Raw genomic sequence first — 12,175 nt, 5'->3', positions numbered from 1 at the left:
CCACCTCCTCCACCACGGTGACGAGCTGCTCCACGGGCGAGGGGCCGATGTCTCCCACCAGCAGCTCGCGGCAGCAGTTCTCCCGGGTGATGTTCTGCTGCTTCTTCTTCACGAAGTAGACGCCCTTGCCCCCGAGGGCCGGCGGGAAGCAGGCGGTCGGCAGGAGCTGCCCGGCCGGGTTCAGCCCCAGCACCAGCTCCAGCACCTCCCGCTGCTTGAAGAACTCGTCCAGCACGGCCGCGGCCTCCTCGCTGCCCACAAACCTGCTCCACTGGTCGGGCTGGACCCGCAGCAGCCGCGTGGCGAAGCTCCCCAGGAAGCCACACCGCTCGTCCGGCGCGGCCGACATCCCGCCGGCGCCTGGAGCGGGGACGGGCAGAGCCCGGCTCAGGCAGGGGCTGCGCAGACCCCACACCCCAAACCCCCCGCGCTGCCCTTGCCGCCCCCCGCCACGGCCCTCACCCTCCCCGTTGTGCGCCGCAGCCTCGCGGGGAGCTGCCTGGCCCCATCGCCCCCAGCCCGGACCCCATCACCCCCCCGCAGCCTGCCCCAAACCTGCCCGGCCCCTCCGCTCCCCTGCCTGTCGCACCCCTCAGCCCTCCAACAGTCTCCAGCCACCGGCTGCAGCCCAACCGACGCCGGCACCAGCCCAACTGCCCCAGAACCACGGGGCTGCCCCCCCCCCGGCCGTGTCCCCGCCCACTGTCCCTCGCCGAGGGCTCGTGTGGACCCTGGCCTGGTGCCGAGGGCTGCCCCGTCCTGGCACGGGGCAGGCAGGGACCGTGGCGGGGGCTGCCCAGCTCGCAGGCAGCGCACGGGGGCACGAGGGGCTTCGGCCGGGACCAGGCGCAGGCTCAAACCGGGACCACGCTGGCCCCAGCGCTGCCAGTTCCATCCCAGGCGGCTTCGCTGCGGTGCCGGGCACTGAAATCTCGGGGCTGGGAGAAGCACGAACCCAGTCACAAAGCTGGGGGGGGGGTGGGGGGGATGTCCTGCCCCTCCTGAGCCGCACACAGAGCACAGGAGGCCCAGGCTGAGCGCAGTTCAGAGTTTATTTGCTGCAGATCCTCAGCACTAGTTTACAAGGCCGTGGCAAAAAAAAAAAAAAAAAAAAAAAAAAAAAAAAAAAAAAGTTAGAATAAAAAATCCTGCCACCCCCCCGCCCTCCGGAGAGGCCTCTGCACGGAACAACCCGACATACAAAATAATCTAAAAGGAGAAAACTATACAGGAGTATTTACACCTCTGATAAATAGACTAATACTGATCCAGGCGCCTCTCCAGGCCGCGCGTGGCGGCAGGGGAACGGGACGGGGCGCGGGTGTTCGCAAGGAGGAGGCTGGGGGGCTGCAGCCCCCGGCCTGGCCGGGCCCCACAGCAGCCGGGCACATCCCAGCCCTGCTCGGGAGTGAGGGCTTGTGCCCAAGGGGACAGCGGCCACCCCGGCACAGCCACCCCTGCCCCTCGCCAAGGGGATCGCCTGTGCCCTCCGCGGCACCGCTGCACGCCGTGGGGGTGACCACCCCCAGCCCCTCTGCCCCCCTCTACCCGCAGGGGCCGTCCCGGCACAGGGGACAGCAGGGAGGGCCCGAGGCACCAGCGTGGGGAAGCCCAGGACTGAGCCAGGCCCGCTACAACGAGGGCCAGGAGTCGTGTCTCTGCGGGGCCCCCCCAGCCACCCTGGGGCACCCCGGCGCCTGCAGCACCCCAAAACTGCGAACTGCCGGCCGTGCACCTTCCCCTGGGACCCCCCAAGCACTTCAGGACGTGGGTGCTGGGGTGGGGGGGAACCCGGGGGGACAGGGAGCGGGGGGGAGGTGGCCGAGGCAGGGGGGGAGGATGGCGCACGCGTGGGGGGGTGCTGCTGTCCCAGCTCCGGCCCGCGAAGGTGGTGTCCTGGAGATGAGGCAGTGATGGGGGGGGCCAGAGCCACCAAGATGCGTGTGACCCTCCCTCTCCCCACGGTAAAGAAACTGCGAAGCTGAAGCTGGGTCCCCAGGGCCAGGCTGCAGCGCGGCCCCAGCCCCGCAGCCCCCCCCCGGTCAGGGAGAGGGGACGCTGGGGCTGCCGGGGACACGCCGGCCTCGCCGGGCCAGCGCAGGCTGCTAGTGTCTCTTGGTGGAGGAGACCTTCTTCTTCCTGGCGGCCAGCATCTCGTAGAAAGGGTCCCGGCTGATCGCTGCCCTGGCAGGGGAACGGGGCGCGGGTTGGCTCCAGGCCCCGCAGGAACCGCCGCGGGGCTGGGGCTGGGCGGCCCTTTGTGCCCCTGGGACAGCTCGTGCTCCCCCACCCTCACAGGGTGCCCCTCATCGCGAGCAGCAGACGGGTCCCTGCTGTGTCCCTGCCCCACACCCTGCCCCACACCCTGCCTCTGCCCCCCCCCAGCACTCACTTGATGCACTTGATCCACTCCTCCTTCTCCTCGGGTGAGGGGGCCGAGATGCGATAGACCGTGTGGTTCCCCTCCACCACACGCCCGTCTGCCTCCGTCTTGCAGGCCTTGATGACCTGGTCCTTGTTGTCGGGGATGTAGAGCTCAAAGCAGTTCTGGGAGGGAGCAGACCCTTCAGGAGCAGCCCCCGCTTCCAGAGGGGACCCCGCGGCAGCGCCCCGGGGCTGCAGGTGCTCCCCCAGCACAGCCAGAGAGGGAGGGACACGCGGTGACCGTCCCCCCATGGCCCCCAGGCCCCGCCACCGGCCCTGGCCACCGCGGTGACCGGCCCCACGTCTGCACCCGAGCACTGTGGGTGACTCTCCCGGGGGCATCCCTGGGGGGCTGCAGCACCCCCTCCCCAGCTTCCCCTGCCCCAGGGCTGCCCCTCAAGCGGCACTCACCGGCTTCTTGGAGTCCTCCACCTCGCGGATGCTCAGGTTCTCCAGGGGGATGATGCCACGGGGCTCCTTATCCTGGGGGGGCCAAGCAGAGGCTTCAGCCGCAATGAGACGGGGCCAGACCCCCCGTGCAAGCCGCAGGCGGGGCTGGCTGCTGCCAACACCCCTCTCCCCAGCACCCCCCCACCCGGGGGCCACATCTTGCACCCCTACAGCCACGGGCACCCCAGCGGTGAGCGGCCGGCCCCACGCACCCCGAGCAAAGGCCACTGACCGTCGTGTACTCGAAGTAGTAAAGGCAGTTGTCCGTCAGGATGAACCAGCGTCGCTTCCACGTCTTCACCCGGCCTCCTGCGAGCAGAGAGCGGCGTGTTGGGCGCAGCCCGGCACGGTGCGGGGGGGGCACGCGGCACACGGCGGCTACGGCAGAGCTGGAGCCCCCGCGGACACACACAGGCAAGCACCGGGCGCCGGGGCGCAAGCAGAGCCAGGCAGCACACACCACGCCGGGCAGGGCACGAGCAGGAGCCGAAAGCGGATGGATGAGGATGGAGGCGGGGGGTGGCGGGTGCTGGGCCACGAGCGCTGTGCCCCGTCCCACCCGAAACGCTGACTCAGCGAGGCCAGAGGACGCGGCAGCCAGGCAGCTCTTGGGGTGCAGGGAGGGGGACACGGGGATTTTCTGCTCACACCGACCACGGTCCCACTGCGTCCCGGCCAGCCCAACGCGGTGCTGGGGCACGGCATGAGCCCGGGGCCGCGGCTGGTGGAATTTTGGTCGGAGGGAGGTTCACAACTGCCACCGCGGAGGGAGAAGCTGCTCCTGGGGCTCAGGGGCCGCTCACCCCGGGGCCCAGCTCCCCCTCCACCGCGCTGGCACGCCCTGGCATCACAACGGTGCCGGATCTACCACCATGGGACCGGCGCCGCGGACGTGAGGAGGCACTGAGCGTGCCGGGGGCCATGTTCAGCCCCCCACCCCGCGGGAAGGCCCCGTGCCCCCACTCCCCGCCTCAAGCTGGCCGCCCACCCATCCCTGGGGCCAGCACTGCCCTGGAAAAGCCCCTCTGCTGCCCTCCAGCCAAGCCCACCCCAAAACCTGGGGCTTGACCCTCCCCAGGGCCACCTCCTCTCCCGGGGTGGGAAGAGGCGACGTGCCCGGGCGGGGTCCTGTGGCACAGGGAGCGCAGGAGGAGCCCAGGGCCAGCGTGGCCCCGGGGGGAGCCCCGACGCTCCCCAGCACCCCAGAGCTGCAGGCGGTGGAGCCAGGGCAGCACCAGCACAGGGACTGCCGTGAGCCCCCGGCGCTGTGCCAGGGCTCCTGCCTGCTCCCATCCAGCTCCAGGCACCCCGGCCCCCCACGCAGAGGCTGAGGACACCCCAAACCCATCCCCATCCCTTGTGGCACCGGAGGCGAAGACCCACCGCGGCCGGGCCGAGCCGCCTGCGGACACGGCGAAGCGCGGACGGACAGGCAGCCCCTGCCAGCGGCGGGGCGAGGAGCAGCCCCAGCGCCGGGCCGGGGGGGTCAGCACCCCTCGGGGAGCATTCGGCATCGGCGGGGCCGGGACCCCCCGCCCCTGCCCCAGCGGGAGCAGGGCTGTGCCCTCGGCAGGCGAGGTCCCCAGGGCGGTGCGGGTGGTTAGCAGCAGCAGCAATGAGACTAATCACCAGCAATTAAAAACGAAAAGGAAACGAAGCCCCAGCGGCGTGAGCAGAGCAGGGAGAGGGGTACGTACCTCCTGGAGTTGGGGGCAAGGAAAGGAAGAGCCAAAATCATGGAAACATACAAATGAGGGAGAAAAGAAAATTAAAAAAAAAGGAAAAAAAAATAAAAAAAGAGGAAACCCCAAAGAACCCCCCTCACCCCGCGCGGGTCAGTGGGGCAGGGCTGCAGCAGGGAAGCCGTGAGGGGCCGGGCCAGTGGCACCGCTGCCGGGGCCAACCTGCCCTGGCTCGCTGTGGCTCTGTGGGACGGATCTCCTCAGCTCGGGGGGTGCAGGGCCTGGCTCCCCCCGCCCCGTGTCCTCCCTGGGGGGGGTCCCTCCCTGCCCCACGAGTGGGCTGGGAGCCACGGCTGCTCTGCTGCCTCTCCACCCCCACAGCCAGCTCCGACCTGCCGTGCACGGGCCCTTGGGCCAGCAGGTCACTGGGCTGGCTCAGGGACAAGAGAGGCAGGTCTGGGGCTCTCTCCTGCTTCCCCCCCACCCCAGAGCCGGGGGGCAGATGGCCCCTGCTCAGCCCCGGGGCCGGGCTCTGCACCGGTGAGGGCATGGTGTGGGGTAAGGCCCCTCTCCCATCCCCAGGGGGTGGCAATATGGCACAAACACCCCCCCAGGTGAGAGGATAGAGCCCAGCGAGAGCCCCAGGGAAAGGCCCCCCCTGGACCCTGCTCCCACCAGTGCCCTGTCATGCCCCCACCCCTCGCTTAACCCAGGCAGAGGATTCCCCAGAGCTGCCGAGAGGAGAAGCCACAGGAGCCAGGGCGCGGAGCGGGCTCGGCGGCCCCGGGAGCCGGGCTGTGCAGCGGGGATGCCATGCGCGCTGCCTGCACGGGAGCCGGGATGCGGAGGTGATAATGCCGTGGGAAGGTGAGGCAGGGGCTGTCTGTGGCATGGAGGGGGGGGACGCACGCAGCCTGGGGCAGCTCGCCGCTCGCTCCCGGGGCCTGCTCCAACACGACCCTGCTGTGACTCGGTGACGAGAAGGGCCTCGTGGTCTCTGTGCTCCGACACTGGACCCCGGTACCAGCTCTGCACCCCGGGGTTTGCCCAACCTAGAGGCAGGAGCCCCCGGGACGCTCGCCCGGCCGCACCGCAGGGCCTCATCAGCAGCGAGTCCGCTCCTGCTGACCAGCCCAGGGAGGACGGAGGGCTGCTGGCCCTACGGCTGCCTTCTCCACGGGGGGCTGTGCCCCCGTCTCCAGCCCCTCGCCCCTCCGCAGGGCTGGCAGGCGAGGTCCAGGTGGCCCAGGGGCATCGCACCCCCGGCCCAGCTCCTCCCCGGGCACGTCCGCCCGGCTGCTGGCACTCACCGAGCTTCAGGAGCCAGCCCTCGCGGTCGGGGTTGAAGAAGGTGTGGGTGAGGTCATTGCCGTCGTCCTCGGGGATTTTGAAGGGTTCGTTCTTGATGCTCTCGTAGAGATTCTGGCACAAGGATACGCGGTGTCAGGCCCCCCGGAGCCCCGCACCGGGCCAGCTCCGCAGCCCAGCCCCGGCCCTGCCATGTCCCAGCCCTCACCCGCAGCAGCTCCTCGGGTAGGTCCCCCCCGTCGTTGATGCCGCGGTTCATGGCGATGAAGCGCTCCGCCGTGGGTTTGTCCTTGACGTTGGGGTTGTGCAGGCTGGTGTTGAGCATGATGATGGCGAAGGAGAGCACGTAGCAGGTGTCTATGGGGGCGGAGGGGAGAGTCAGCTGCGCGGCAGGACGGCCGGGGCGAGGGGCCGGGGCTGGCGCTCACCTGTGGACTGGAAGACACCGGGGTTGCACTGGCAGTACCGCTGGGCGAAGGCCTCCATCATCCGGTCGATCTTCTGCGCCTCGCCGGGCAGCCGGAAGCTCCACAGGAACTGCCTGCGAAGAGCGAGGCGCCGCGCTGCTTTAGGGGGTCCCTGCACCCCCCGGCCACGCTCGCACCGCTATGGGCCCCCCCAGCCCACTGCCCGTCCCCCCCGAGGGGCCGTGGCTCAGCCCCCAGCCCCCCTCCGCTCACCGCAGGGCCTGCACGAGGTTGAGGTCGGTGAATTCGTGCAGCTCCACGAAGGCATGCAGGACTTGGATGTTGAACTCATCCCTGCGGGAACAAAGCCAGAGCACGAGGGGTGCGTGATCAGCAAGTCCTGTGACCGCCGAGCAGCCCCACGGCTCCCTGCCCTGCTCCAGACTCTGATCATTTGTGGGGGGAAACCTGCAGCTGCCGCCCCGGCTCGAGCCCTGCGCTGGTTTGCACACACCGGCCGCTCGCAAGCTTCAGCCGCGGATCCAACAGCCCCCCCAGCCCCTGCCCGGGCGCTCAGGGTGCCCAGCCCCCCGCGTACTTCCCCTCAAAGAGCTGCAGCGTCCCGTCTCTCAGGTGGCAGGAGCCCAGGGCACCCTCAGGAGACCCGAGCGGGCCCAGGCCAGCGTACCTCTCGCCCAGGTAGTCGCCGATGGCCGTCTTGTTGAGGCCCTCTCCCTTGTAAAGGAACTGAGCGATGTCCTCGCACGTGTTCTTCAGCAGGTCGTTTTCGATCAGGAACTGGATGCCCTGGAGTGGTGGAGGAGGCGCTGGCGCTGCTCTGGGGCTGCTGCCGACCCCGCCAGCCTGCCCACTGCCTCCCCAGCCCCTGCCTGGGGCGCTGGCCCTGCCCTGGCCCCCCCCCGGCAGCCAGGCACCCGGCCGTGGGGCGGCAGAGCCCGGCACAGCCCTGGACTGGGTGAACTGCCCCGCTCTGCGCCCCGCAGTACCTTCTTAGGATCCATGTTGAACTTCTTCCTGCCCATGGCCACCTGCTTGTTCCTCTGCATGTTTTTCCTGCAAGGCACAAAGCAGCTCTGTGCACCAAGGAGGGACCTGGCTGCCTCCCACCCACCCCCTTGCCCCTCCAGGGTGCTCAGCCGGGACCTAACGGGAGCCGAGCGGCTTGTGACCAGGCCAGACCCCCTGTGCCAACCCCGCACAGGGCGAAGCTGGTGCACAGCTCCGTGTCCCTGCCCTGGGGGCTGCTCTCAGCCTGCCGGGTCCCAGAGCAAAGGGGAGCTGCCATGCCCCGTCCGCGAGGTCCCCCCTGCAGAAGGGCGGCCGGGTACAGCATCCCGATGGGTCACCTCTGCGTGGGGGGAGGCTGGGTGCGGCGGGGCTCTGGGGAGAGCAGCCTTGAGGCCCCATGGGGCCGGCGTGAGGGTGACAGCCTTCACGCCCCGGTGGGTGATTGGAAACGACGCTGAGCGTCAGCTCCCGTCGGCTGCCGGGACCCCCTAATCCCGGGCTGGCACCGCTCAGAATAACAAAGTCCGACAGTCGCTGCGGCCAGACAGAGGGGCTGAGGCTTGGAAAAACAGACCTGGGGAGCAGCGGTTCCCACTGGGATCCTGCTACCGCTCCAGGGAATTCAGAGCGCCTGGGAAAACCCCTCGCACCAGCACCCACGGGACGGGGCTGCGCCGCTCGCTGCCTGCGGCTCCCACCCACTGCGGGTCAGCCGGCGCCCAGGGCCGCGGCTCAGCGGAGCAGGGGACTCACCTCTCCTCCGTGGACCCCAGGTTCTCGATCTCGTTCGTCACTTCTGCTATCTCATCTTTCAGGCGCTGAGGGGAGAGAACACACTGAGGCGGGAGGTGCCTCCTGCCCTCCCAAACCCGCCAGCCCTTGGGGCCAGGACTGCCCTCCCCTCCCACCTCCACAGTTGCTCCAGGAGGCCCTGCAGCCCATCCTTCCTTCCCTCCTTCCCTCCCTCCTTCCCACCCGAGCGCTGTCCCGGGGCTGTGCCAGCTTGGGGGGCACTCACAGCGGGGGCCAGCTGCACCCCACTGCTGATCCCCCACAGTGTTGCTGCGCTCCGAGCGTGCAGGAAGGAAGAGATTCAGAGGTCAACAAAATTACTCCCTAATCCCTTTAGATCATGCCCGGCATATGGCAGTAATTAGCCTCTGCTGCCTTAATCAGGGACACGACTGAGGAGCGTCCCCGATGAGCGCTGACCTCGCAGCCACTTGCCAGGGCAGTGGCCTGGCCCAGGGACACACACGGTCCCTGCCTGTGCCAGGGGGGGGCTGGCACGGAGATGCCAGTGCCCCGGCTGCAGGGAGCGGCACAAAGGCACAGCCTGGAGCTCTGCGGGGGGCAAGGAGAAGCCATGGCCACTGCGGCTGCCAGCCCAGGCCCATGTCCCCACTCCGGGACCCTGTCCCTGTCCCCCGTGGAGGCAGAGCCATCGGGCAGCACAGAGGCAGATCACGGGCTCCCTGCAGCAGTCGCTGGCATCTGCCCCGTGGGCTCCTCTCACCCCACCCTGCGGCTCCAGCAGCTCCCAGAAGCTCCACAAGAGCCCCTGCGAGGAGCCAGGGGCTGGCAAGGAAAGGGGACAGGAGCCCAAACCCGGCCCACGGCCCCACCTGGGCCTGCTCCTGCGGGGGCTCCGCAGGCCTGGGGCGCTGCACCCCGAGCCCACGGCTGCTACGGGCAGCCCCTCATCCCTGCCTCGCCTGGGCCACCATCCCCTTCCCCAGGGACCCTGGACGGGGCTGCAGGGACCCTGCCCAGGGCCAGAGGCAGGGAGATGGTCCCCTGCCTCCCCAGGGACAGCCCTGCACGAGAGGCTGCTGTGTGCAGGACAGGGGGATTGCGTGTGGGTGCTGGCCCCCGGCACCGAACCTGTATGTCAGCCAGCAGCTCCTGCTTGCGGCGGCGGATGTTCTCCAGCTCCTGGCACTCCTCCGGGGTCAGGTCACTGGGCACTGAGCAGAGACAGGGCCAGGTCAGCGCGCGCGGCCGCGGGAATCCTCCCCGCCAGGCTCCGGGCACAGCCACCCGGTGCCCGGCGGGAGCTGGGCTGTGGCAGAGGAGCCGGGCTGGCGAGTGGCGTCCCCAGCCCCACGCAGCAGCCAAGTGCCACCGACGGCACGCGAGGAATGCGAGGGCCGGGGCATCGCCCCGCAGGGCAGCGGCGGGGGAGCTGGGCACCGCCAGGTCCTGCTGATTCAGCCCGCGGTGGCTGGGCACCGAGGCCCAGCACGGCCCCTGGAGCCGCTCCAGCGCTCCTCCTCCCCCTGCCCCGGCCCTGCCACCCCGCCAAGTCCCGTTTAACTCTGCTCTACCCCAGCCAGGCCGGTGTCGGTGCCCGTCCCAGTCCCTGTTGTGCCCCACAGCACCGGGCTCTGCGCAGACCTGGAGCCCCACGGGTTGCTCTGCCACACCGGGCCAGCCCCGGAGAAAACCAGCTCCTGGCTGCCCTCGCAGCCCCCTCTGCGCTGGATCCGACCCTCCGAGCCAGGGCCCAGAGCTGGCACAGCCTCCAGACAAACCTTGCTGGCACGCCGTGACATCTACACCTCCCTGTCACCCCATGGGAGCCAGGCACCCCCTCCCCAACACCACCATCCCCCAGGCTCAACCCCGGAGCCGCCACACCCCCCCCCTGCTCCCAGGACATTCCTAGTGCTCCCCGGTGCGTGACCTCCCGCTCCGTGGTGACATCCCATTCCTGTCCCCAAGGTCACCCGCCCCTCCAGCAGCGCTCGCAGCCCTCGTCTACCGCCCGCACCTCCCACCTCTGCCAGTGGGTTCCAGCAGCTCCCTCGCACGCCAAGGTCACCCGCGAGGACACCAAAGCACCGTCCCGATGGCAGCAGCACCCGCCGGCTCAGCCCTCACGCTGTCTCCCGCCCGGGACGCTGGGGGCCGGTGCCGCCACCTCCCCTTCCCCAAACATCCCGGCTCCGTTCTGCCGAGGCCCCACGTTCCGCCACCACCGCGGTGCCCAGGCCAGCGCCGCCGCCAGACCGGACTCACCTGCAGCGTCCCCAGCTCGGCCACACGCCCTGTGCCAGCGCCCAGGGACGCCCCGTGCCGCCGGCCCGGCACCGTCCTCAACCGCGCGTCGCTTCTGCCCTCCCCTGGGGGAGCCGCGGGGGCCCCTGGGGCGATCGCTGCCCCGCAAACCGAATCTCTGAGCTCAGCACTTCGCTGGCTCCGCTCAGGCTTTCTGACGAGCTTCCTCCTTCGCAAAACCCCCCACTGCCAAGGCTGGAGGCAGCCCCGGCTTGCGACACAGCCCTCCAGACGCGACGGCAACACTTCCCAATATTTTCAGTCTCCGACACCAGGAAGTATGAACCAGACAACCCAGCTCAGGGCACCAGGTTGTTATTTAAAGTTAAAATACCAGCGGCCTTGCCTTATCAATACACCCAAGCACGGTTGGGGCAGGCCAGCACCGCTCCCACAGGCGCCCAGGGCGCCCGGCAGGCCCAGGCTTGCTGCGGGAGGGCCGAGCCGCGTCGCAGGCCCGTTGCCAGACACAAAAACCTCCAAATCCCTGGGCTGCGGTGCGTGCCACGGGACCCTCGGTCACGGCCGCAGGGGAGGTGGAATTCGGTGCCAAGGGGAGCGGGCCGAGGGGTGGAGGCTGGAGCCAGCAAAGCCTGAGAGCGGGCAGGGGTCTTGGTGGGTCCTGGGAGAGGGGCCTCGGCCCCGGGCAGGGGCGGCAGAGAGAAGATGCTGCAGGGCAGCACGGGCCGGGGGTCTGCGCCGCAGCCGGGGAAGGTCCCTGCCCGCCTGCGCTGCGGCGGCGGAGGGTGAGCACTCGTGACACCGGCCCAGCCATGTCAGCAGCAGCGAGAGGAAGAGAAACCCCAGACGCAAGAGCTTTTCTGGGGAAGGAAGAGGGCGTTAACCCTTCCCCAGCACACAGCACACACCCCGCAGCACCCGAGCAGCTCCCGGAGCACGGCCGGCCTTGCCGCGGGCAGGAAGGGAAGGCTGGAGCAGGCGCTCGCTGCCCGGCCTTCAGCCCAGCACAGGAGTTGGGGCGCAGCGACCCGCGGGACTGGGGGTCCCAGCGCTGACCCTGCTCCCCAACAGCTGGGCCCCAGCACATGGGGGCGGGGGGCTCCTGCAGCTCCTGCTGCTGACAGCCCCAGCCCCCTGCACACCAGCACAAGGGCAGAATGGGCACCGGCAGGATCTGTCCATCTGCTCTGGGAGCAGCAGCACGTCCCCCCCTCTCCCACCATGCCCGAAGCAAAGGCCCCCACGACACAGAGAGGCCATGCTCACCCGCTGCCCCAAGACAAACAGACATGGCTGCTTGCCCACCTGCCCCTCACTCCGGCTCCCTCAGCCCCCCCAAACCGAGCTCACCGCTGCCCTCTGCCCTGAGCACCATCCTGGCCGGCCGCTGCCACCGGCTCCGTCGGCTGTGCCCGTGCTGCCGCGGTGCTGCTGTTTTGGGGTGCGGACACCTGCCCGCCCCGGTGCTTCCTGGGTGAGTCAGGGCTGCGCCAGGCCAATGAGCTCCGGGGCTGCCCGGGCGTCATCCCGGCCTCGACAGGAGCCAGCACCAGCAACACCCTGTTCCTGCCTCTCCGAGCCCGGGGCTGACGGTGCCTTAACTCCTCTGCTCCCGGCCGGGCGGGGAAATGGGGCAGCCCGGGCCCTGCTCGCCCTCCTCAGCCTGGGGGTCGGGGATGGGGTGTGTTGGGGTCCCAGCCAGGCAGGCGCCGGGGGCTGGCCCAGCCCTTCCTTCCTTAGGGGCTGCCAGGATGCCCGACCCGGCGCATCTCACCGCAGCAATGCTGGGGTCCCCTCCCCTCCCCTCTGCCAGCTTGGGGCCCCCCCACCCCAGCCCCACAGCTCTCCCTCTGG

General features: G+C 69.8%; 2 protein-coding genes across 2 annotated transcripts in view; both read right to left on the bottom strand.

Annotated features, from left to right (window-relative positions):
• The window catches only part of DNAH17 (dynein axonemal heavy chain 17), a 34,176-nt gene extending 33,827 nt beyond the window's left edge, over nucleotides 1-349 (bottom strand). The window contains exon 1 of the mRNA XM_074847282.1: nucleotides 5-349. Coding sequence (XP_074703383.1) covers nucleotides 5-349 — 345 coding nt within the window. The remainder of the gene's footprint in view (nucleotides 1-4) is intronic.
• Nucleotides 350-1,034: 685 nt separating this feature from the next.
• Nucleotides 1,035-11,880, bottom strand: CYTH1 (cytohesin 1). Its single transcript, XM_074847291.1, is given in 14 exon segments — nucleotides 1,035-2,184; nucleotides 2,393-2,547; nucleotides 2,836-2,907; nucleotides 3,107-3,183; nucleotides 5,867-5,978; nucleotides 6,073-6,221; nucleotides 6,293-6,405; nucleotides 6,545-6,625; nucleotides 6,960-7,078; nucleotides 7,279-7,345; nucleotides 8,054-8,118; nucleotides 9,185-9,267; nucleotides 11,672-11,717; nucleotides 11,719-11,880. Coding segments are annotated over 14 exon segments (1,347 nt in total). The 5' UTR covers nucleotides 11,848-11,880; the 3' UTR covers nucleotides 1,035-2,105.
• Between the last annotated feature and the right edge of the window lie 295 nt (nucleotides 11,881-12,175).

The sequence above is a fragment of the Strix aluco genome, chromosome 21 (assembly GCF_031877795.1).
Source record: "Strix aluco isolate bStrAlu1 chromosome 21, bStrAlu1.hap1, whole genome shotgun sequence".
In the NCBI taxonomy this organism is placed as follows: Eukaryota; Metazoa; Chordata; class Aves; order Strigiformes; family Strigidae; genus Strix; species Strix aluco.
The sequence above is the reverse complement of the archived record's forward strand: the minus strand, read 5'-3'. Positions and strand labels throughout refer to the sequence as shown.